This window comes from Mytilus trossulus, chromosome 11 (assembly GCF_036588685.1).
Source record: "Mytilus trossulus isolate FHL-02 chromosome 11, PNRI_Mtr1.1.1.hap1, whole genome shotgun sequence".
NCBI lineage: Eukaryota > Metazoa > Mollusca > Bivalvia > Mytilida > Mytilidae > Mytilus > Mytilus trossulus.
The window spans coordinates 37,372,476-37,398,653 of record NC_086383.1 but is presented as its reverse complement, the minus strand read 5'-3'; the positions used below and the strand labels follow the sequence as shown (position 1 = coordinate 37,398,653).

At 31.6% G+C, this 26,178-nt stretch overlaps 1 protein-coding gene across 1 annotated transcript in view; it reads left to right on the top strand.

Moving 5' to 3' along the window:
- The first annotated feature begins 10,053 nt into the window (after positions 1–10,053).
- LOC134690016 (deleted in malignant brain tumors 1 protein-like) overlaps positions 10,054–26,178 on the top strand; it is a 28,406-nt gene continuing 12,281 nt past the window's right edge. Inside the window, exons 1-9 of the mRNA XM_063549985.1 lie at positions 10,054–10,063; positions 10,453–10,591; positions 11,530–11,717; positions 13,321–13,459; positions 14,498–14,685; positions 18,714–18,876; positions 19,938–20,125; positions 21,748–21,886; positions 23,232–23,419. Of these exons, the coding sequence (XP_063406055.1) occupies positions 10,054–10,063; positions 10,453–10,591; positions 11,530–11,717; positions 13,321–13,459; positions 14,498–14,685; positions 18,714–18,876; positions 19,938–20,125; positions 21,748–21,886; positions 23,232–23,419 (1,342 nt within the window). The remainder of the gene's footprint in view (positions 10,064–10,452; positions 10,592–11,529; positions 11,718–13,320; positions 13,460–14,497; positions 14,686–18,713; positions 18,877–19,937; positions 20,126–21,747; positions 21,887–23,231; positions 23,420–26,178) is intronic.

Sequence of the window (26,178 nt, the reverse complement as noted above, 5' to 3'; positions counted from 1 at the left end):
TATTTGAAATCAGTTATTTTTACCATATTGAGACAAGTTTTCTAATCAGAATTGAGATGTAATGAGAATTAAAATACTTAAACTTTTATTTTTGTGAATAGGAATGCAGATATTACCTTATTTTGATACACATTATTAACCGTCATATCATTTCAGTACTTTTTAGACATCAAGATTGGCTGTTCTTCATATAATATGCCTACTTTAAGGAAAAAGATATTAAATTTTTGTGCGCGTTGTTTAAAATGCACTCAGGCGTTGAGTTAACGAAGAACGTCGTCGGACATTTTCGTATTCCAGCGTAGTATGCAGCCACTGATTAAAATGACATTTGGAATAAAAATGGCTTAAACGACGCAAAGAACAAACACATGCCATTGTTCTTTTTTAAGTTTCAAGAAAATCAGAGAATAAGATACAATATCATATATAAAAGAGTTAAAACAGTTTTTCATAACTGTAACGTTGGATATTCGTTTTTTTTTTCCACATAACTTTGTTATTTTAATCCTCAAATATATTAGATTTTATTTAGTATATGATAACAAGCTTTACAAACATAATTTAAAACATATATTGAATTTGTGTTAATATTGGTCCGTGTTTGCTATCATTTTTCTTTTGTTTTGCGGAGGAAATTTCGGAGATTCCGTGATCAATCCTAGGGGTTGTAGGAACGTAACGTAATAGCAATTTTAAAGGTAATACACCAGGACTATGTCAGCTTTTGAGACGGGAATAATTGTATTGTTCTGTTTAATGACATTGTATTTCAATACTTAATGTATCGATACGTATGTGTGTTAATAGCAAAAGAGGTTTTATAACAAACAAAATATGTTTTAGAGCAGATATAATTTTGACAAGGCTACATGCAACATTAATGCTAGTAATGGTCTTGTGTAGTCTTCCCCTGCTTAATTGATCGTCGGAAAGCATTTTAGTGTGATAGTTAACAAGATGTTTTAATTTTTGATAACATTGAGTAATATGCATTTTAATTACCGAGAAAATGTTGAGTGTCAATTTAAGAACGTATATACGTCTATAGCTTTACGTAACATGCGTAACTGCAGACCCTTCTTCAAAGTCCAAAGAGACAGTGCATTAATATTGAAACAATTTTGTGTCGGCATAAATGCATAGACACAGTTCTCGTTGCACAATCAATGCTTAAACTATTCTCATGATTTCAACTGAATACTCAAAATAATTGACATATCCCAAAACAAAAGTTTCAAATATTTAACACTACATGTAGAGCTTTCATTTATTTATAGTTCAGGAATCATGCGTCCACCTAGAATCACTAATAATGGTAACGGTGTCATTTGGTTAAATGAAGTACAGTGCTCTGGTTCAGAAAGTAAATTACTGAATTGCTCCTTCAATAACAATATAGATTACTGCAGTCACCATGATGATGTTGGTGTCCATTGTTTTCTCAGCTGTTCTTCAGAAAATGAAGGTATGGGTTTGTCAAAACTTTGTGAACATTTCATATGTCTGCGGTTTTCTCTTCTCAGAAAAAAAACATGATATCAAGTGCCTACAAAACTTACGAAGATTGCATTTTCGTCAGAATAAGTTTATTATTTTACTGTACTTAAAAAAAGTCTTTTATACTTATATTTGATTTTAAAATAAAAAAACAGAAAAAGAATAGCACATTCAACATTTGCCACTTGTAAAGGAAATCGACTTTCGAGTTTGAAATATTTTTAAAATATCGTGTTTAATGTACGCAGGTAGGTTAATGCTGTTCGAGAGTAAATCGGCTATTTATTCATATAAAAAACAATGAAATTTGAAATAATTTAGATTTTTTGTCTTGAAACTTCCATACCCAGAACTTATTTATAACATCCCTAATATCATCCAAAGTTTTAATTTAAGGTGTCTCAGAACCCCCTACCTGGTTGCCATGGTAACGGGCACCTTTCAAAAATGGCGTGTAAACGTCCAACTTCAAGAGCCTGGCGCACCCCATAGAACTAGACAAATGAATAAAAATAAAGTTGTATTTGGTTGACAAACATGTTATCTTTCACGTAACAGCTGTTTCATTCTTTAAATGTGCCCTTTTATAATAGAAAATGACAGAAGTGACATACAATCCAACCGTGGCCACACCAAAAGTCAACTATTTTGCCAATTTTAGAAATGTTGTAATCATTTTAAAAACAAGAAACAACAATCTTCGTATCTGTGAGCTTTCCAAGAATAAATATGCCAAGTTGTAAAGAGATCAATAAATGTTAACGGGGTGTGCCAATGCTATCTTTATAGATGAATGATATCCAAGTCCTTGCTCGGCGACATTTAAACACTGAATTGATTCAGATCATGACAGATGGATTATTCCCCTTTTCGGCGTGAAAATGCTGGGAAAGAAATAATAGACATTTTGATAGTTTCTAACTAGAGATTAACACATTAAAGATGTAAAATAATGTTGTTGTTTTCACATTTTCATTCTTGAGTTGTTCATGAATCTTTAAAGAATCACCATGCATACGAAGAGAAAAGGGGGGGATACTCTGACGTTATACTTTGTAAGGGTTTTCGTAACCAAATGTTCATTTCTATCTACACATACATATACGTGTGCCGATTGCAAAAGAATTATCTTGCTTACTTCCTTAAATTTTAATATCATAGGGTCTTTACGACTTTTAGATTACCAAGGTTAGCATAGTGAAATAACGCGATAACGAACGGCAATACAGTATTTCTAAAACAAAATGATTCTCCAGATAGAACACTTTAACCAATCACCACTGCATGGTAGTATGAATCCCCGTGAAGACTTCTATCAAACTCATGTTTTACGAGAAATATTTATCTGCCCAGACCTGTTAAAGATTTTTCAATGTTTTTTTTATTTAAAAACATTTTTAATTAATTCACTGAATTTGAAGGATCAGTTACTGTCACATCACATGTGTGAATGGGTCTTTTTTTTTAAACTATATCAGCATCAGCTATAAGCAATAATTTCTAGAGCTTTGTTCATTTTTTGAACATGCATCACTCATTCATTGCCGTTTTTCCAGTACAAAACAGTAAATTAAAAAAAACATTAAAAAAAGAAATTTCTTTTAGATAAAACTATTTGTTTATTCAATAAAGTTGTATGCATGTGACAACCTTGAGTTCAGTATGAGTATTTTCTGCCTATTACAATCATACAAGTATGACTATTGATATTTCAAAGGTTCAAAGTCAAAGAAACTTATAATTTTTCATTCATTTCAAAAAGTTTTCTCAAAATTAAAACAAAAAGCATTGCATATGTCACATTGAATTAAAACTGATAATTCTGATATAATAATGCACACAATATATACTTCCTTGTAGTTTCCATGATCCATAATAAATGTAGACATATATCATTCTGCTGGTTTTCATATGATAATGCTGTACTAGATAATTCCTTATTCCTTTACTTGTGTTTTTTTTTTTATCTCACATGTATCATTCAAAGAATATTCCTATATATTCATGTAAAATGTTGTGAATTACAATTTCGCTAACTCTATGGAAATTTATCCCTTTCCGAACCCATTGTATAAAAAAATTTAATCAACGTGTGGTTGCTGGTGATCTCAAAAGATCATTGGATGATTTTAAGGGTCATGACCTTTTTAGCTAACTGAATGAATCAAAATATGATAACAGGTGTTAATGAAATTGACAACTTCGTGCAATGTGAAAGGCACTCGAAGGGGGATTTTCGGTTAACAAAAAAAGAAAATGTCTTTTTAATCATTAGAGAAACAGATTCTTACATAGTTACTCGTGGATTATCGGATTTATCCAATCTCAATAGTTAAATTATAGATTTTAAAGTCCTCGCCGAGGCGGCTTGGACTTTAAAATTGATAATTTAACTATCTCGATTGGATAAATCCGATTATCCACTGGTATCAATGTAAGAATCTATATATATATACCAGTAAGTACATGCTGGTACCACATATGATGTTTGAATTATAATTATCACTTAGTTCACAGTTTTATGTATATATCCAAAATTATCTCAACTACTGCACATGATGCATAATGATATGAACATTCCCTTGTGTGTGTTGATCCTTCAAGAAAGAAGTGCACAGTCATTTCCTCTGATGTAAAACATTTGTTTCTCTGTCTTCAATGTTTAAGAGTCAGTTTTAACAGTAATGAAATCCTTCCTTTTAGTGTCATACTGAAAACTGCTGCATTCCAAAGTTACATGTGACATGGCATGGTGTTTTCATATTCAACACTGTTATATTTTTGTCATATGTCATCAAGATTTTATCTTAAAAATATTGATTTCACTTTCTTTTCATGTATATATCTAAAGCTATCCTTATACATGGTTACAATTGTCTGACAATTTCCTTGTATATATATATGTTGATCTTCATAAGACAGAAGTGGTCACTCTTTTTCTTTGATAACTTTTTTCAAAATTCAGTTAGGCTATCATAGTTAAAACTAACTTGTATGACACCATTGCCTCCAAGTTATCTTCATGCATGTACTGAAAAAAATATGTAAACCATTAATGGCATTTAAAAGTTATTGATATTCATGTTATGATACAAATAGAAAACTTCAGTCAAAATTGTCACATTTGTATATTCCTTAATTATTTTTGAATTAAAAGTAAACTTGACACAAAGTTTAATTGATGAATTGTCTGTAAAAGTACAATAAATTGTCATACAACTTTCTATAACTGATATTTACCCATCACATTGCTTTGCCAATTTGTTATTAATAATCAATATGACTTTTATAATCAATATGGGGTGGGGGTGACTTAATACACCAGATAACTTAATTATATTCACCTAAACTGAGGGTCTGGATGGTGTTTACAGAATAGTTACACCAAGCATGTAATAATCCCTTAAGCAAAAGTGCAATATTTAAAGATTGAGAAATTAAAGATTAAGAAAACACTGATTTATAAAAGAAAATGATGGTGTGTAAAAATACAAAGAATAGAGAATACTGGGCAAAATAGATAAAGATTAATATAGAAAATGGTATATAAAATATAGAACTGAAGGACCCTAGCAGGAATCATTCATTATAATATAACTGATACTTACATTTAATTGTGTATAGACCTCATATTTGATGTTATAGAAACTACACTCTTTATGCATTAACTGTCAACTTATGTGTGCCAGTTGTAAATCAATCTGAAAAAGAAGTTACAACAATTACTGAAAGGTTTCAATTAATACTCAATTGTATACACACCAGGTTGTAAAATAAAATACACCAAATTAAGATTGATCAGTTGATGTAAATTGTTTAAAACAAGTGTATAAATATTTGAAAGGATCTACACAAACACACAAATACTTCAGATACACATTATCATAGTGAATCAATATTAAAAATACATATTTAATTTAATCTTATGTCTATATATAAAATAAACATAAAGGCATAGGTGAAAGGTGGCGGGCCTCAGCCGGCATGTTGATCGGGCATTTTAACAAAAATTAATGCTACTCCTTTAATACGTTGCATGGTTGATCATGGTTTCCCAAATTTAAACATTTGACCCGCATGAATGCATCCCTGGTCAGTCTGCAAAATGTGGACGTGAAATTATATTTGTAAATAAGTCAATAGTCAATAAAGATTGGATTGTTTATAAGCAAGTAAGATAGTGTAAGCGTGAAAAATTATTTCAAATTATTTCAAAGGAAGTTTCAACAGACTGACCACATCATGTTGACAGCGAAACGTGTAAATAACCATATTTTTTAAGTAAACATGCAGCTTTCTCTTCAGATTATATCCATAATCGTGAATGAAATGGATATATCCAAGATCCTCGGCAGAAGGCTAAAATAATTTAAAACTAACGTACCTCAAAATATTAGCAACCCACATCTATATTCACGTGTTGTCGCGAACTGAAGACACTGACTTCTATCATAACAAGGTGCCCGATCAGCTGTTGGTGACAAGCTAAAATCTGACGTCGACGAAACGTTCTAGCCAATCACGTGTCGAATAGTTGGGAAAATGACGTCAGATTTATATTGCGATGCAAACACCGAAAATCATTGCTATTTTTTCATAAACTGCATTAACCTACCTGCGTACCAAGCACACTGTGTAACCACATCAGTAGATGAACTATATCCCTTAGAGTTTTGATGAATTGGCCGAGTTTTTGATGAGTAGAAAAACCGTGTAAATCAAATGATTATTACAATTTATTTGTTTCTGGCTCAAAGGGGTCAGCCTTTAAAAACTTTATTTTTTTCACCACTATAAGATAAAGTATTTGATCGAAAAACTGTCCATCCAATTCAGTTAACATTATGTATTTACTAACCGCTCCATTGATCAGGATATACCGCCTACAGTCCGATCCTTACGGAGGTTAAACTTTGGTATGCCGGCTACTTTTTGTCTCCTAGTAACAACAGTGAGTCGTTATTGTGTTTTTCGTTTCGATAGTTTTCGCTTTTTTTGCGTAACATTTCGTCAACCAATCAGCGAAACCATTCTCCACCATCTTCTTCCTCGCGGTTTATGGAGCAGACACGCCAATCAAAATCAGAAACAGAAACTGATTTTGAATGCATGTTTATATAAAGTTGTTATTCTCTCTATGGCTTTCTCATTGATGTTTGTGCAGACAAAAAATAAATCCCGTAGGACATTTTAGTAGCATGACATTAACTCTCTCCTATTTAACTTTAAGCATTTAAATGTCATTGCATGTTGTGTATATTTGTAGGACTCTAAAGTGCGGTGGTACTCTTAAGTGCGATGGTCATGCTTAAGTGCGATGGTTGCTCACGCTAAAGTACGATGGTTGTTTGTGTGCGATGGTTTAGCACTATAAGGGCGATGGAACAAAAGAGAAAATTTAAAGGGGTCTAATTTTAATAACAAGTCTTTTTGCAAAATCTAGTTTGCTATAATATAACATTTAATGCGATTGGCTTTTACTTTACTTGTAGTCTTATGTGACTATTTCTAAATTTAGAAGATTACCTAGTAATAATTCCTTAAAAGGTGATGTAGGTGTCACAAAAATTCTATGTTTCCTTTAAATGAATTTTAAACAATGCGGACATATATTATTGACTGTTGGTTGATTAACGTTCAGTGACAAATATTTCATGCATGTTCAGGACGAGAGCGTATTGGATACTTGATGTAGCTTGCAGTTTATATAGCCTATTAATGTAGACACATCCCCTTGTCAGTTTCAAATACAAAATTTGGTCATTGTCAGAATAGATTAAATCTATTTTTAAATGCTTTAATCTAAATATGAGAGAAAGGGGTTGTTGTTCGAGATTTCCCCTTTTTCGTAGCGAGTATTAACACATGTATTTTACTACAACGTACACACTGATATTCTAATGGACAATTTATGAGTTACACTAGAAAACGTGTACCTTAATTTTACCGACGATTATACTCTTCAATAAAATCGACAATATTTTAAGGTAAACCTTATTTAAATAATTGAATATGCATTTTGTCGAGTCCATTTTGAATTTCATCTTCAAGCATGTCCTTTATCGGTGTGTATAAACGACTGTCAACGTCTAAATACAACTACGTTTCGTACATCTATACTTTCGCGGACCATGGCACTTTGACGTATAGAGATCATCGGACTTTAGCGTAGACCAACGCGCTTTAGCGTGACCATCGCATTTTAGCGTCCCCGTTGCACTTTAGAGTCCTACATCATTTACATATTTAATGTGTTCTCTATCACTTTTGCAGGTGAACTTAGTGATGCATCTAAAAATTTAAAAACTTCAGGACGCCCCGCACATTGATGTATTCTTCGTTTTTCCATGTAACGTTTTATCATTGGGTTTTTTTTGGGTGAAAAATAAAAGCAAGAATCAGCGCAATTTCAGATTGAGACTAGAATCTTTTTTAGTACAGCCGCAACGTGGAATTGTATTTTGCCAACTCAAAACGAGTTCTATGCAGTTATTATGAAATTGACACTGTAATGTAGACAAATTGGATGTGTAAAATATATATGAATATATGCAGTGAGTGCAAATGAGATAACTCATCATCGAGGTCCCAATTTATTAAATCAAAGTACAAAACAAAAAGACATAAGGGGCTAACAATTAGCTTCTGAAGCCATTCAAACGATATATTCATCTTTATAAAAATGCATGTTATCAATTATTTTTACCATTCACTCTCATAATATTACAATTGGCTTGGACATGTTGAAGACTATTTTTCCCCACATTTAATGAAAGAAATCACCGATGTTTTGATAAGCAAGATAAACCTGCAGCAGTTTTAAAAAAAAATCAATTTCATTAAATGAAAATGGCTTAGGGTTCGATAGATAACGTGTCTCGCCTACTTTATAAATCTTATCAATGTTTAAAGAACTTAGAAAGTAGAAAAAAGGGGGGATTCACTATATACGTGATTATAGAACGTGCCGCTAGAATAAATAACATTTTTTGCTTCGAAATATGTGAATCGGTCAACTAAGTTCCCATAACCAATTCGTCTGTCGTCTTTCTAGTTGTGCCCAGCTGATTGTTTTTCATACATCTGTCAGTATTTATTTTTTTTTGCCGAAAACCCGTAGTTCATAGCTGGTTGAAAGTCAACGTTTCGTTTTTAATGGGAGTTATAAAAAAGTAGAAGTGTTATGATTGCTTATGAGACAACTATCCACAACAGACTACAATGATGCAAATATTAACAACTATAGGTCACCGTATGGCCTTCAACAATGAGCAAAGCCCATACCGCATAGTCAGTCATAAAAGGCCCCAATAAGACAATGTAAAACAATTCAAACGAGAAAACTAACGGCCATATTTATGTAACAAAATGAACGAAAAACAAATATGTAACACAGAAACAAACGACAACCACTGAATCACAGGCTCCTGACTTGGGACAGGCAGATTCATAAATAATGTTGCGGGGCTAAACATGTTAGCGGGATATCAACCCTTCTCTAACCTGGGACAGTGGTATAACATTACAACATAAGAACGAACTATAAAAATCAGTTGAAAAGGCTTATCTCATCAGATAGACATAAAATACAAGTAGACGTGGCCGGGTACTTATACATCCCGACACAAAAAGACATAATGCACAGATATGATAGTACTAACAGTTATCTGACAGCTAGTTCAAAGCCACTAACAACCAAAAAAAATCATCCCTCTAAGACTAAACAATCCGTACACATCCAACATACAATGGATTTAGTGAAAAGACGTCATAAACAGCCAGAAAAAAACATGACTAAGTTACGGGTATCGACGGATGGTAGATCCATAGAAATGTATATGTATATAACAAACTAGTAATATTTAGTTAGCTTTTAATCTTTGATAACAAAATCAATATTTTTACCAATTAAAACAATATTCAATGACCTTATTACAGTGTTGAATAACCAATAAGGGTAACCTTTTAGAATAAGTTTATGTAAAGAAGAAACACGTTTACATGGATCATTTTTTTTATTTCCGGGCACGGCTAACAACATTTACGTAAGAATGAGGATGTGCTATCCAGTTTGAAATAAGTTTTTTACAGGTACAACCAAACTTCAAAACCAAATCTTTATACCAGTGATACATAGTTTGCGTTCGTTAAAATCTAAAACGTCACAACAGACACGGGCTTAGCGAACAATTTGTGAAATATAAACACCGTAAGATGGTGCCAAAAGAACATCACCATCTAAAAATGGAAAATTAACAATATGGAACGAAAAATCGTCTCGTAAATTTTAGTGTGTAATTTCCCTTTAAAACCGAAATATCTAAATCCAGGAAAGGACAGTTATTACCGAATACATTTGATTTATTTAAAAGTAAGTTCCTTGGGGTAAATTTTAGCAGTATATTGAGAAAATTCAAAATTCATTATGTCCCTTTCATAACTTTGCGTAACGTCGCGTTAACTTTGAAGACGTAGATGTGTTCTCCCAAACAAAACATCCGGGAAAAAACATAGACAACCATTGCAAATAACACGCATTTAGACACTTTCAGGATGACACAAGGTACGTGAAACGTCTTGTTATTTTCTTCATTTTAAGAAAATCGCTGTTTTAAAGAAATATTTGCACAAATAAAAAAAGTCATTGCAATTTTGGACGGATAGCAAACCTTGAGCCAGACTATAGTATCTGCTTACCCAATAAAGATCACAAAATGGAATTTTTAAAGTTTCTAATTGAACATATGACTTAAATTATTTTAGAAAGTCACAATATGTGCATACAGATAACACGATATTTCTAACTGTGAATGTAATTTTTGTTAAGTGTTATCAAAACACAAATTACAATTTAACCGGGTAACCAAATGTGTAACAAATAATCACAACGATATATTAAAAGTTTGAACACAAATGCATCTGCTTTATTCATTTAATTTTATTTTACTGCAGGTTCGTTGCGTATAATGTCTGGTTTTGCTGTGAATCAAGGACGACTGGAAATTAATTATAAAGGTGAATGGGGAACAGTATGTAGTAGAGACTTTGAGAATGTTGATGCAGAAGTAGCCTGTAGACAGCTCGGATATTGGTATATACAATATAACATTTAAAGTTTTGTAAAAAATGCTTAATTCAAACCCAAAAAAACTCAATTTTATCAAATCAATGAAGAATTCCAGTTCAAAATAATATATCTAACAATTTGAATGTAATTATCAGCTACATTTCACTTAAATTTCAAAACTGATGTATTCGCCGAATGTTTAAACAAATTATGTACTGAAACATTTTTGAATGACTCATTAAAACCATTTAAAAAACTGTATACAGTTTGGCAAAATATTTAATTGGAGTACGCTTTGAAAAATATATGCTAAACAAAAAGTGATAAACTTTCATTGTTAAACATTTGTTTGCATTTAGAAACTGATTTAAACATGGACTGCTTAAAATAACTTTGTACTGAAATGTTTTTGTTTTCAAATGACTCTAAACATCATTTAAAGGGTTGTAACATGTCATAATGTCTGTGTGGAATGTATAGTTGATATGAAGTACTTTACTGTATGTTTTTGGTTTAAAAAATACAAACTGCAATAGTATAGTAGTTTGGGTTCACAAGAATAATGCACTTGCTACCATGTGTTAAAAGCTTTGACTAAAACAATCAATTTTTCATACTATGTTTCTAATAATGTTTTATTAATGTTAAGGGTACCGCAAAACTGATAGTGTTCAACATAGCCTAGGCATAAAATGTAATGGTCAACAAGAATTGCCAGATAATGTAAAAACTTCCTCTGGATAAATGTAGTAAACAGAAGACAAAATTGATAAGTGCAATCAATTTGGGTACCTCCTTAATAAGGAATGGTGTTGATGATGCAAAAAAATGTCTTTAAACGGTACGAAGAGTTGTTATACTGGTTTGTATTCCACTGAATATTGAAGGGACCTTACATAATATAGATTCATACACAGAAAGTAGATAATATCTAACCTCGTGTATCTGAAATGTATTTATAGTTCAGGAATTATGGATCCACCTAAACATACAGCAAATGGTAACGGTGTCATTTGGTTGAATGATGTGAAGTGTTCTGGTTCAGAAAGTAGATTTCTGAATTGTTCTTTCAATAACAATATAGAATACTGTAGTCACCATGATAATGTTGGTGTGCATTGTTTTTTAAGCTGTTCAGCAGAAGATGAAGGTATGCATTTATTCAAAACAAACAACTCAAGCAATACAATTTTACTATGTGACTGTGATAATGCTTCTCCTTCCCAATATGTATTTCTAGTAAAATAACACTGTAACCATACACGCATCCAACAAAATTCAGAAAACATACAATGAAATTTCGGAAACTACTTACATGTTATCATACATAGTAAAACATTCGTTCCCAGTTCAGGAATTAGACATTAAGCTGATATTATAAATAATGGTCACGGGATCATTTAGGTAAATTACACTATCAGAAAGTAAATAACTAAATTGTACCTAGACAAAAAAAAATAATACACTGCTATCACCTTGATAATGTTAAAATATATTGATTGCTAAGCTGTTCGTCAGAAGAAGAAGATAAAAACACCGCTTGAGGCAATCCAAACGTGTATAACTATTGAACTGATACTTTTAATTTATATTTACCACTGGAGGTTGCATAGCAAACCATTCTTTCGACAAAATCCAGGATACAACAACTGAGGTTTTTAACGTGTCTGTCTTGGTAACAAGCACACACTACTGATTAATAAAGGGTCAATTAATGAAGCAATCATGTTTTGTGAACATTTGTCTTGATAACGTCGACGCGATTTTTGATAAAAAGCTGTGGTCACCATAGAACGAATTTACAGTCAAATTAAGAACATTAGTGTTTAATACATGCCTGCAAAATTTAACATACTAAAATGAAACATATACCGAGACCATTTCATAATAGAAAATCAATAGGAAAATGGCTTATGTTCTATTTGTCATACCAAAATTATGAGATTATCGGTTACAGTGTACATTTGTAAAAACATGCATGGTAAATTTTTTGTAGCTATCTCCATTTCGCCCTGAACATTTGTTTTTATACTGCACACGATAGTTTCTAGATATTAATGCAGATTTAAAAAAAAGAGACTATGAACTTTAAACTTATAATTTTGACAAATACGAATATGCAAACACACAAATTAAAACGGTAAGTGTGTTTTAATTGGCGGCTTACGCTTAAGACATTAGCATGTCGCTTGTGTGTCCATTCATTTGACGCGTACTGCTTATTTCGTTTTTAGTTTACTTGTGTGATGTCGTGAATTCATGACAGATGTGCATTGTTGATTGCGTTTTATATGGTATACTTTACACTTATTGTATTACGTTTTCTTTCGTATTGGGTAGTCTTGTGTTTATTAATACTGTTTGACTGAAGCGTATTGTTTTTTGTCAACATATCTTTGATATCCCAAATTAACGGGGGTTTGGCTAACCATACAATCAGATTCTACCAATTTTTGAATCTTAAACCCTCTTTTACCATGTCATAAATATGCCAAATATTGTCAACAATACGTAGTTTTGTGTTTGCTATTTATTTATGACAATTTATACTACTCATAGTTCTTATTTAAATACTATCTGCACATTTGCTGCTTGTGTGCAAATTATAATTGATGGCGATCAGATAACAAGATTTGTTTTATTGTCAACGTTATCGTCAGGTAATATAATATTGAAAAAAAGCCTTTATATACAAAACTATAACATGACAAAGAATTTATCTGTTTTTTTAATAAAGACAATCTTCTATACAGGTGGCTTGCGTATTATTCCGGGTTTTGCTGATAATCAAGGACGACTGGAGATTAACTATAGAGGTGAATGGGGAACAGTATGTATCAAGAACTTTGATAATGTGGATGCAGAAGTAGCGTGTAAACAGCTCGGATATTGGTATGCATAACGTATATAGAAGATTAACCATTATGCACTTCGATTATAAAAGTTTAATGTCAATATGTTGCTAATCCAGAAAAATACTGGCCTGGGTTAAATTTTGTAATTCAATATATAGCAATTAAAAGGTTTATTCGACAGCTAGGTTCACGAATTGGAGCAAAATACACCAAAAAATCGAATCAAATAACAGTTCAAATGTGAATCAAAAAATATAATATCTAGCGATTTGAAATTTTATACTTCAGCTTTATTTTCATTCTTCAATAGATATCGATATATTTCAAAATAAGATAGCAAAATGTCAGTTACATTAGCAGTGAGCATTTTGTAGTAAGAAAGTCAATAAAATGAAAATAAACCAACATTGACTTTAAAAGGTATGTTCCGATAAACTATGTTCACATTACATTGTGTTTTCTTATAAAATAAGTATAATACTACAAATTAAATTCATCTGCATAATATATTGATCATTTGCGCAAGTAACAAATAATGTATATCCAGTTAGATAGCACACGACAGTTTCATGTCTTCGGCTTTGCAGGTCAAGTCAATTTCACACGCTATAGAATCCAAAGTTTAATTTTAATAGGCTTGGATTTTGTTTTTGTTTTTAATGTATCTGAGAAAAGTTTGTATATAGCCATACATAATTATACTGTTCTTGCAACTATTTTAAAATAATCAATATTGATCATAATGAGGTTCTAATGTTTTGGACAATCTCACTAAGCCAAAAATGCTAGGAAAGGTGGGGTTCAATCTTACCATGATAACATGACTGGGAACATTTTGACATTCAATTAAGAAAAATATAAAGCGTATTCACCACAGCAAAACAGATTGCACGTAAACAAAGAGTCAGTTCGGTTTGGGATGAATATTATTAATGTATGCAACGTTGCATTTATGTGAACAGTTGTTAAAATGATATACTGTATTCGACTCAATATATAACATGTATATGATGTTACTGAATTAGAAAGTAGCTAAAGAAATAGCTAAACCCGTGTATCTTTAATTTATTTACAGTTCAGGAATAATGCATCCAGCTCATCTCATCAGCAATGGTGACGGTATCATTTGGTTTAATGATGTCAAGTGTTCTGGTTCAGAGAGTAAATTACAAAACTGTTCCTTCAATAACAATATAGAACACTGCAGTCACCATGATGATGTTGGTGTCCATTGCTTTTTAAGCTGTTCAGCAGAAGATGAAGGTATGAATTTTGTCATCATACATATTGTATGCCCTGCTATTACAAGTTATGTGACTTATGTACTACTGCTTGCTCTTCAAATTTATACAAACTACAAGCAAACACTTGATAACACAACATGCATCCAAGAATATTTTGAAAACATACAATGACATTTAAAAACTACTTTAAGGGGGCTCCTGGGTATAAATAATTTTTTTTTTCTAATATAGGATTTCGCTATATTTTTTAGTAAATGAACTTTATCATATACTTAAAAGAAAAATGAAATAAAAAAATGGGGTCACCGTTTATTTAAGCTAAAATCTGCCTCTGGAAAAAGCATACATTTTTGTTAATGTCCTTTTTTTCTGTTGAACTAATAGGAGAAAAAGAGGAAATATCGAAATAAAAAAATAACCTAATATAAGAAATCGCTTAAATTTTACAATAATTTAGTTCATGTACAGCTTACTTGAAAACAATAATAAAAAATATAGGTCACCGATGAGTTAAACAAGATATTTCAAATTCAAGGCCAAAAAATGGCATTTTAGCACCAAAGGGAGATAATTTGGAGCTTTTTCAAGTTTTAAAGTCATCTGGGGCCAAACCAAATCATTTTTGTGGGTTGTTTTTTGTACCACATCAAAAAGTAACAACTAATAGTGTAATAAGTAAAATTTGTAATGAAAAGGTAAAGGTTTAATTTTTTGCTAAAAATGTTGTACCCAGGAGCCTCCTTAACGTTAGCATATATAGAGTTTCATTTGTAGGGTTCACAATTATTACTTTAACAAAACCCGCGTTAAGGTTTGTGTTGATTTTCGTATCCAAGTTTTCGTATCCAAGTTTCGTATCCAATCTTAGGGAGGGATAAATCATACTTTGTAAAGAACCATTTTGATTCAAACAAAAAATTCTCTGAAACCGATATTATCAAGATGCTTGATTTCTTGATTGACAACATATTTGTTACGTTCGGAGGACGTGTTTTTCAACAGACTGTCGGCATCCCAATGGGAACAAACTGTGCCCCTCTACTTGCTGACTTGTTTCTTTATTATTATGAGGCTGACTTCATGCAGGAACTTCTTAGGAAGAAAGATAAGAAGTTAGCAATATCCTTTAACTCTACTTTCCGCTATATAGTTGACGTCCTTTCACTAAACAATTCAAAATTTGGTGACTATGTGGATCGCATCTATCCCATCGAATTGGAGATAAAGGATACTACAGATACAGTTAAGTCGGCTTCATATCTTGACTTACATCTAGAAATTGACAATGAGGGTCGGTTGAAGACAAAACTTTACGACAAAAGAGATGATTTCAGCTTTCCAATTGTGAACTTTCCATTTCTAAGTAGCAACATTCCAGCAGCACCTGCATACGGGATATATATCTCCCAATTGATACGATATTCCCGTGCTTGCATTTCCTGTCATGATTTTCTTGATAGAGGGTTACTGCTCACAAGGAAGCTATTAAACCAAGAGTTCCAAATGGTGAAGTTGAAATCATCCCTTCGTAAATTTTACGGACGCCATCACGAGTTGGTTGACCGTTATGGAATAACCGTTTCACAAATGATATCGGATATGTTCCTTACGTCGTAACTACAATCCCCTTCCCTTTCATGAATTTGACCTACCGAATTAGACTATTTACCGGATTTGTAATCACATAAGCAACACGACGGGTGCCGCATGTGGAGCAGGATCTGCGTACCCTTCCGGAGCACCTGAGATCACCCCTAGTTTTTGGTGGGGTTCGTGTTGTTTATTCTTTAGTTTTCTATGTTGTGTCATGTGTACTATTGTTTTTCTGTTTGTCTTTTTCATTTTTAGCCATGGCGTTGTCAGTTTGTTTTAGATTTAAGAGTTTGACTGTCCCTTTGGTGTCTTTCGTCCCTCTTTTATTGTGATTTCGAGTGAAAGTAATAGTGCAGTCTCATAGGTAAACAGCCGATTGTTTACTTTGGTTGGAAAATATTCATTGGTGTTCCTGTATTCGACAATAAACGCTTAATCATTGTTCGCGTTGATTCTGTTTTGAATCGTCCAAAACGTACATTTGACAATGTTTACAAAAGATGTGTCAAATGAAATTTTTATAACACTTCCCTGTTTCTTCTAAATGTCAATAATATGTTTTCATGACCAATTGGTCAGACGATAAAGTATATGGGTTTCTAATTTTCCTAACAGAAAATACTTTATATATAATTGTTCATATTCGACTGTAAACATGGTCCACATTAAAAGAAAACATGCACACGAACAGATGTTTTAGACCATACACTTATACATGTATTACAATCTTTGTCAAAGTATATATGTTATTCACTGAAATGTTAAAAGTTATTTCTTATCTTGATATCGCATATATTGATTAAACATTTATAGACTGAAATTATGTTGTCAGTCATGAAAGGATACTGAATCGAACTAATATTATGCAAGTAATTATGGTATCAGTAGGACGCAATGATTAATCTATTCTAATGTTAATGTATCACTGTTAGTATACAGTCGAATATAGTCAACAAGTACATTTATTAAGATATCAAGTCATAACACATTTTGTCTTCAAATGAGGCAATACGAAATAACAAATAAATCATAATAAGATACAAACGGGGTCGGTAAGTTCCATAATGGATAAGAGAGAACCTGTAATAGTATATGTAGACCCTATTTGCCATTATATCCAGTAATTATGGCATTTTGAGGTTTTTGCTGAAGTGAACATTCTTTTTGTTTAACAGTTATCGTATACTAACTCTAATTTGATTTTTTATCCACTTTCGTCCTATCTCATGATAGAATGTACATTTATGTTCTCAAACCTGTATTGCATTTAGGTCGAAGAAACTGTTTTTTTTTGTGTTTATATCTATATATCTATAATCTGTCAATTTACCATGTTTTATATATATATTGGTTTAGGCTACAGTAGTCAATGGTAGTCGTTTGAAAAGAGAAATATTATTTTTCCTGCGCAAACCCCGAACATTTCATTTTTCGATGTTTGACATTTGAAGAATCAAGTTATCATTTTTCAAAATTTATCACTGTAAGGTATAAGTAAATAGTAGATTCACAATATTATGATTTCCTCCAGCTGGGTATCACAATTATATTTTAATTAGAAATCATTATCTTTCATCATTGCGATCATTTATTAGAAAAACCTTATTACATGAATAGGCAATTTTCAGTCAAGTATATTATTTTTTTTCTCTTGGCTATACAAAAAAAAACACCAATCGCACCAACCTTAACAAACATTATTCCTAACCTGAGGTTTAACTTGTATGAATTTGTCTAAATATTGAAACGTTTAAAGTTTTTTCTTATACATTAAGTTATTTGAACATCAATATATTAGGGTGCAACACAAGAATGTTTTTTTTTAAATAATATGTAAAGATTTTTTTTTGGTAAAAAAATATTGTCAATTGTTTTTATAAAAAAAAATGATTAGTTTGAATTTTATAGTAATTTTGTAAAATCAGAAGCAATTTTTGGCCGGTGTAGTCTCCTCCTTTGTATTGGTCTTGTAAATTGAAGGAATTTGATATGATAAATTGATTTCAAATAGGGAATCGATGTGCTAATTTCCGATATGTATTTTAGAAAATGCGTTTATATTTAGCAATACAAGACTGCAAAAAACGTTCAATATCCGCTATTTATAAAAACAGGGTTTCTTTCCAGTTGAGATAAAGGTTATAGTTGTATAACAGTGTTTGAAAGTCACGAATTGATTGAAAGAAAACAAACTAGAACCACGGAAAAAATCAAAGATAAGAGGAAATCAAAGGAGCGATAGGAACAATATAGAGCAAAATATACAAGCAACATCATACTATTCAAGAACTAATCAAGAACGACTGTCATATTTTGATTTTGTAAAGGAAATGTAAAAACAAAATGGCGGACCAAATCTGGTTTTAAAGCTAGTCAAACCTACCGGCTATATGAAATCGGTAAATTGTTTAAAACCACATATATAATACATATCAAGAACATTGTTTTTTGCAGGAGATTTACGTATTATTTCGGGTTTTGCTGTGAACCAAGGACGACTTGAGATTAAATATAAAGGTGAATGGGGAACAGTATGTGCGAATGACTTTGAGAATATTGATGCTGAAGTAGCATGTAGACAGCTCGGATATTGGTGTGTATTACATTTAACCCAGATGTAAATTCAGTTTTGATTTTAACCGGGTTTTTTTTCAAGTGCATCTAGGAAGAATTTTATAGTTTAGAAATTCGAAATTGTATGTCCAAAGATTGGAATATTTTTTTACAGCTAAGTTGTGCAATCAAAATTTCTTGTTCGATAATAGATGATTACTTTTAAAGTTAAAGGTTGAAGTCTTCAGTCCGCATAAAGCCAATAAAAATATGAAAACCTATGGAATAAAAATAGAAACAGCAAAAATTGACTGGTGAAAGTATGTTTATACAAATTCCGTAGTAAGAATATAAGATTTAAAACTTTTACAAATTGTAACTTGAAAGTAGAGTTGTATAATTAGCTCTCATACCGCCTCTTTGTATATCCCTGTATCGTGTCATACATATATTACACTAAGATAATTATAGTAATTCAATGATGCATTGATTTCCGAACATGTGTTTTTATTCAAGGAATCAGTAACATATACCGTTATTTTAGTTCAAAGGTATCGGTTAAGTATTGGTTAACCATTTATATTCGATCTCACATACTATAAAAAGTTTCCAAACCAATCAATACAATAATGGTTCATTTGCATATACGTGAATACATACATCAATTTGTATACGTTTAGAATAATCTTGGTTTGTTTAAACGGAACACAGGCTTAGTTGTAAATAGATATAATAGAAAAATCTTTACTTATCAATTGCTTCAGGTATCATTGGGGTTGAACAATATTTATATAAAAATTAAAGTGGTCAGCAATGCCACCTTGACACTTGACAATGTTTACAAACCGCCCACGTTAATTCTTCATGAATTGATAGTGAGTACATTTAAGAATCAATTCGACAAACATATATTTGATTGTATCAATAGTGCCAAACGTTACTGCATGACCTACAGAACCAGTTTTGAAATTGAGTTAATTTTATTATATAAAGCTAAGTTTTCTTTGATCAATTGGTTGTACAAATATGTTTGTGATAATTTATTTTTAAATCTAAGTACTCTAGAGAATACAGATCTCTAAACAGTAGCTATCTTATACTTTGTTATCTTCCATTAATTTACAGTTCAGGAATAATGCACCCGCCAGGTTTTATAAGTAATGGTATTAATGCCATTTGGTTAAAGGACGTGAGGTGCTCAGGTTCGGAAGGTAAATTACTCAATTGTACCTACAAGATAGACACATCACAATGTAATCACCATGATGATGTTGGCATACATTGTTTTCTCAGCTGTACAGCCGAAGATGAAGGTATGATCTTAGTTAACACAAAATAACAAAAACAAATCTACATACCTCTGTACTTGAACTTATATTGAATATGTATGTTAAATACCATTTGAAATTCGATAAAACTTCATTCATATGACAAAATCCTGAATACCTACTGTGAAATAGTCAATACACATGTCGTGTTAATAGAAAACGGAAAGTGTTTATTCAGCGTTGTGATGCACAGTGCAAAACAGTACGTTTGGTTAAGGGAACAAGTTTTCTATCCAATTGACGTTTTCAGATGGTCGAATTGTCAAAATGTAATTATACAGTATTTTGGAAAACAACCCCATGAACACGGTTTTCTACATGTATAGTATGTAAACTGACTAGAGTTTATACTACATTCTGAAAGTATTCAATTGTGTCTTCGTGAGAGAAAAAATGGCTTGCCAGTGGTTCGCGTTATTTCCCTGCTTAAATCATTTATTACGTGTAGTTTGTCTTGCTATAATGCCTACAATATTTTACAAGTAAGAAAACTTGGGGGGTTGTTCTACTTCCATTTGATCATAAGAGATTACATATTCAACGTGTTCAAGTAAGGGATTTTCATTTAATTTTTAAGATTATTTAGAGTATCATGATGACTGATACAAGCATTCATCATGTACATCGCAACATAGACATATCAGCTGTATTTATACGAGGCTAGGAAACAAGGTGTATGCCAGCTTTTATTGAGCTATTACACCTGTTTCGAGCCGAGTACAAATACAGCTGATATTTAAAGACACCATACAGTTATTGTCTTTATCCTGAAATTAATTCTGTATATTGTTTTTGTTTTAAAAGACACAACAACTAACATATTTAGCATTTATTTTCGATTTGTAATCCCTTGCGACCCCTGTAGTTATATCAAAATCACACATTACGCTGAAGACGGGATTGCAAAACAAGGTGAATAATTATATTTTTTTAACATAACACCTATTTTCAACAATAAAAAGAAATAGCAACACATTGTTAAATTTGAAACAGAAGCGTACGAGTTGTCCTACGCTTCAGACTTGACATTCACTAAACATGCATGCTGAAATTGATTTGGTTGATTTTGTAACACAATCATACACATTCAAGTTTTGAAATTGACAATTGTCATCGTCATTGGTATGAAACTGGAATACAAATTCTGAGGTCACACAGGTTCAAACAATACTCAGTCCGGCAGTGGACGAAGCTTTTAAGCGATATCTGTATAGTATACAGATACAGCATAGCGATATCTGTAGGGCTGTATTTGTATAGTGTATTATCTGCAATAGGTTGCTATTGAATTTTTTTTTCTCGTTTTTTAAGCACTTTTCAAAAGGGAATGCAATAAAATAAGTCAATATTTATTACTATATACTCTTCGTTAATAAATATTGTTAACTTTAAACCAGCGATGCAAGAATTTAATGAAATACTGAATTATTTTTAATTGTAAACGTTTAGACTTGTCAGTATAGGAAATACAACTTTCTTTAATCATGTTAAACCAACGTGCCAACATAGTTCTATAGAGAAAATATGTGTCACCGAAATAATCAAAGTTTGAAGCAACTCATAAACGATCCTTTGTCTAAAGTTATTGAAACATGTGTTGTCTGTAGGTGAACTCAGAATTTCTGCGGGATTTGCTGTGAATCAAGGAAGACTGGAAATCAATTTTAAAGGTGAATGGGGAACAGTTTGTGATAGAAACTTTGAGGATGTTGATGCAGAAGTAGCATGTAGACAGCTTGGATATTGGTTGGTATTACGTTTACAAAAAAACAATAAGTTTCTTTTAAGTATGCATCTTACGTTTAACAATCGAAATATAACTTCAAACAAAATAATTGTTTTATTTTAACACCCCCTTCCAACCATCCCATTCTCGGCCCCCAAAAAATGAAATACAAATAGTTTATCCTATTTTTTTTTTATTTTGCACGGTACACCATCGGTTATAGTTAATATAAACACATTTAAGGTCAAATATTTGTTATCATATATCGTTTTTGTAGAAAGTAACGTTTTACCTATAGTAGAGTGAAAACGTCAAAATGACGTCAGTAATCGCCAAACAATGAACGATATGCAACTAAGAATCAGAGAGACGTTATCATATTATCGTATAAAGTTAAATTTGAATCAACTATATGGAACGGGGACCCAAGTATTTGCCCCATTGGAACGCATTGAAAACCATAGTAAATACATAAGGTCCTGTTCAATAAATAATTTTGATAGCCACCTCGGGACTTCTGGTTCATGTTGAGCATTGATATTGAAGTGTCTCAGTACATTCTCAGTGCTTCATGACCGACATTCCGTTGTAAAATTTTGTTTTTTATTGACAACAGGGTCAGTCTGTCTACCTCCGGGAAATAATAAAGGCTATAATTTAGGCAATTTACTCTTTCTACTGACGCCAGATTACATTTAAATCAAGCAATTTTTTTACAGAAATTCAAACTAGAAAGCCAACCCTTTCAAATATAAATCTATATTCAGTTACAGAACTAGTGATATGATAACACTACACAATTTATAACAACAGTTATGTGTTTTTCTTAAGATTTACATTCGTGGATACCGGACTGGTTGTCCTAACTGGGATCCTATTCCATATTACCAGCTGCTTCAAATAAGACAATAATACAAAAGTGTGTTTCTTTCATTTCTTAATGGATGACTTTTGACCTATATTTAAAAGCAAAAAATGCACCATATTTCACTCTTACGACCGGGAAAAATGGGATCTAAACATGTTTTCTTTTCGTATGATATATAACATAGCTGTGTGTTATATAGGTGCATTACAAATGTACACATATGTTTAGGTCTGAATTTCACTCGCCTATACGTTCAGCAGCATATAAGAGTATCTAAATCAATGAGTATCGTGTGTATATATTCAGTCTATTTTACACAAAATATATAATTTATGAAGCGACTCAGACAGAAGTGGTCCATATAGATTATATTGATACATCTGAGAACATGTATATGATGAAACAATATTCCATATTCAGCAGAATTAGAAAGTTTGTATATCCCCATATTAAAATTAGCGACAATAAACTCATAAGTAGCTTTCCTCTATTTATAGCTCAGGAATCATGCATCCAGCTGATATCATTCCTAAAGGTAACGGTGCTATTTGGTTGAATGACGTACAGTGCTCTGGTTCAGAAAGGGTATTATTGAACTGTACCTACAATAACGACTTATTACACTGTAGTCACTATAATGATGTTGGCGTACATTGTTTTCTGAGCTGTTCGACAGAAGATGGAGGTATAATTATGTAAACCAAAATGATTGAAGCAATCTAATGAAAAACATGCTTTTAACATACCACTGGACGTTTGATAACAATCATTCGAATTGGAGTATAGTCAACCAGTATACTCATAATATAGGTACATTTAGCACGAACACAGTAATATAACAAAAGGTTTGTCCGTGTTTGTTTATGTTACCAGATAATGTCAATTTTCAACATAAATCATCCCGGTCTACGCAGCCAAGATTCAGAAACAATATATGTATCTCCATTCTACAGCAAAACAAACAAATCAGTCCATCTAAAATAATTCTTCATGGTAAAATTAAAAAATCGGAAATTACGCGAAATGATTTTATTGTCTTGACATGACAACGAAACGTTGTAACGTCACAAATATTTTTTCGTAAACCACAAATAAAAAAAAACAATTGTGCAGCGAACAATTAAAAGGCTGTTCCACATCAAATGAATTTTGAAAAGAAGCTAATAACTGTAAACTGATGCAATACATTTATGGTTTCGATATATCTTTGAGTGAAATAAGGAAGATTATTTGCTACTTCTTGTGAAGAAACTGTCTTTTCCAGTCTCATATGATAGTTTCTTTCACATTGATTAAAAAAAATGTAGTTTCTATATAGTTTAGCCATTCAAACAGGAGAAAAGTGGCTACTACCGGTTTATCGAAAGTCATTTTTAGTTTTGAGTAATAGGTAACTCTGAATACTTTTTAACGAAAAAATATCAAAAATGGCTACTTCCAGTTTTTGAAAAGGTCTGTTTGATGCTATATACATGATATAAGAAAATATATAAACGACATATAGTGAAAATATTTTTTCAAAAACTTTGCGGAAGAAAAAAAAAAATTTTTAAAGGAAGGCCTTTCCACATCAAAGTAATTGTAAGGAATCTAGTTCCATATGATAGCTTTTTTCACATAAATAACAACAATATTTCGTTTCTATATAACTTTGTTTGGAGAACGGGAAAATAATTTGCCACTTCCGTACAGCGAAAGTCAGTTCTAGTCTTCAGTGAGAAATTTATCTATATAGATATATTACAAAAGATATGGATTCCAAGTACTTTATATGAAAAATAGTGCAAAAATAACTACTACCGGTTTTCTTAAGGTCACTTCTGGTTGTTATTTTTCAAGGTCATCTGCCAACTTACCTTTGTTAAAAGGTCATATGGCTTTATGATGAAGCAAGTTGAAGTTATTTTCAAATAACCTTATATAAGAGATGTCCAATAAAATGACATACGTACCTAACTCGACGTACGCAGGTAACGTGACCGGTTATTCCTAACAAATCAATTTTATTTACTGTGTTACTCAACTTTTAACTAAGTATTCCTAAACTGAAATTCATTCAATATAAATTTGATCAATATCACATATTTATAAGATGATGAAAAACTAAAGAAATCTGGATTTTTATAAATGACGTGATTATTGAGATTCCAGCCTAACTTTCACAATCATAAGATCACGTTTATATGCGTATATTAACCTATCTAGCATACGACTTATTTGAGTTGTATTTCATGGTTTTGACAATTACTTTGATTTTCCGATATACTTTGCAAAATTTAATGAACCTTTTGTTATTTGATATTTGAATTGATTCTGTGTGTCGTTATCAGATAGATGCTTCTTTTCTACTTTTAATGTTTTATATTTAATTTCCGTGGGTATTAATCATGTTAATTTCTATCGATTGTTTTGTAATTACAGAAAAAAAAATTACTCAAATTGATAATCAGAACGTTTCTCTGTTAAATTTGAAAACTGGGATTGAGTCATACTTTATTAAACATCATTTAGCACTCAATATCCTTAATTTACAATCTCCTTTTTTCAACAGGGGAAACGTTTAAAGTCAACGGGAAGTGTATATTATAAAATAAAACATTGATACATGGCTGGTACTTCTTTAAATTTAAATAGTTGCAAACTTTTCTTTAAAATGAAAGTCAACAAACATTAAAAGAACGAATATTGCAGTTGATAATAAAGTGTGTACAAAAAAATAAGAACACCAATCCGTTTTATAGATTGTAATTTGGTAGGTGTACTTGATTAGCCAATGATGACTTATAATTTGCATATAAACACTGACCACTGTGGAAAGTATCAAATTATAGTACATAGTGTTTGGCATGTCCCCAAGTATCTCTGATTTAATTGAGAAGACTTCATAAGTATGAGTTGTGTGTCTAATCCATTTTGCTTTAATTCAGCAAATACAATATGTTTAAACTAAACTCTGATTAAAAATGGATGAGAATGCCAATGTTCATAGTTGTTACTTGTTTTAGACAACCATTAAATCATTTCAGTCTTTCCGGAAATTTTCTGTTACTCTTGTTCATCTAAATAGAAGTAGATTCTAAAGCTATCGCATATATTGATTGAGGTATGCGACAGATCCAATGACAGAATCACCAGTGAAGGTGTTACACGACTGACAAAAAACACATTCATTGCTATAATCTTGTATATGGGATTGACAGGTAGCAGGCTAGCCTCGAATACAAATTCAATTACAGACAACTCTCGTTATCTCGAAGTCAGGTTGACAAGAGAAATATTTCGAGATACACCGAAGACGCCGATTCAGTAGTTTTTATGTGATTTTTTACGAAGGTCATAATCCTCATTGTATACACACCCAAGCTCACAATTAATTGTTTTGTAAATATTTTTAATACTTTGTTATAATATTACCAATTTATCACTTATCATTTATATATATAT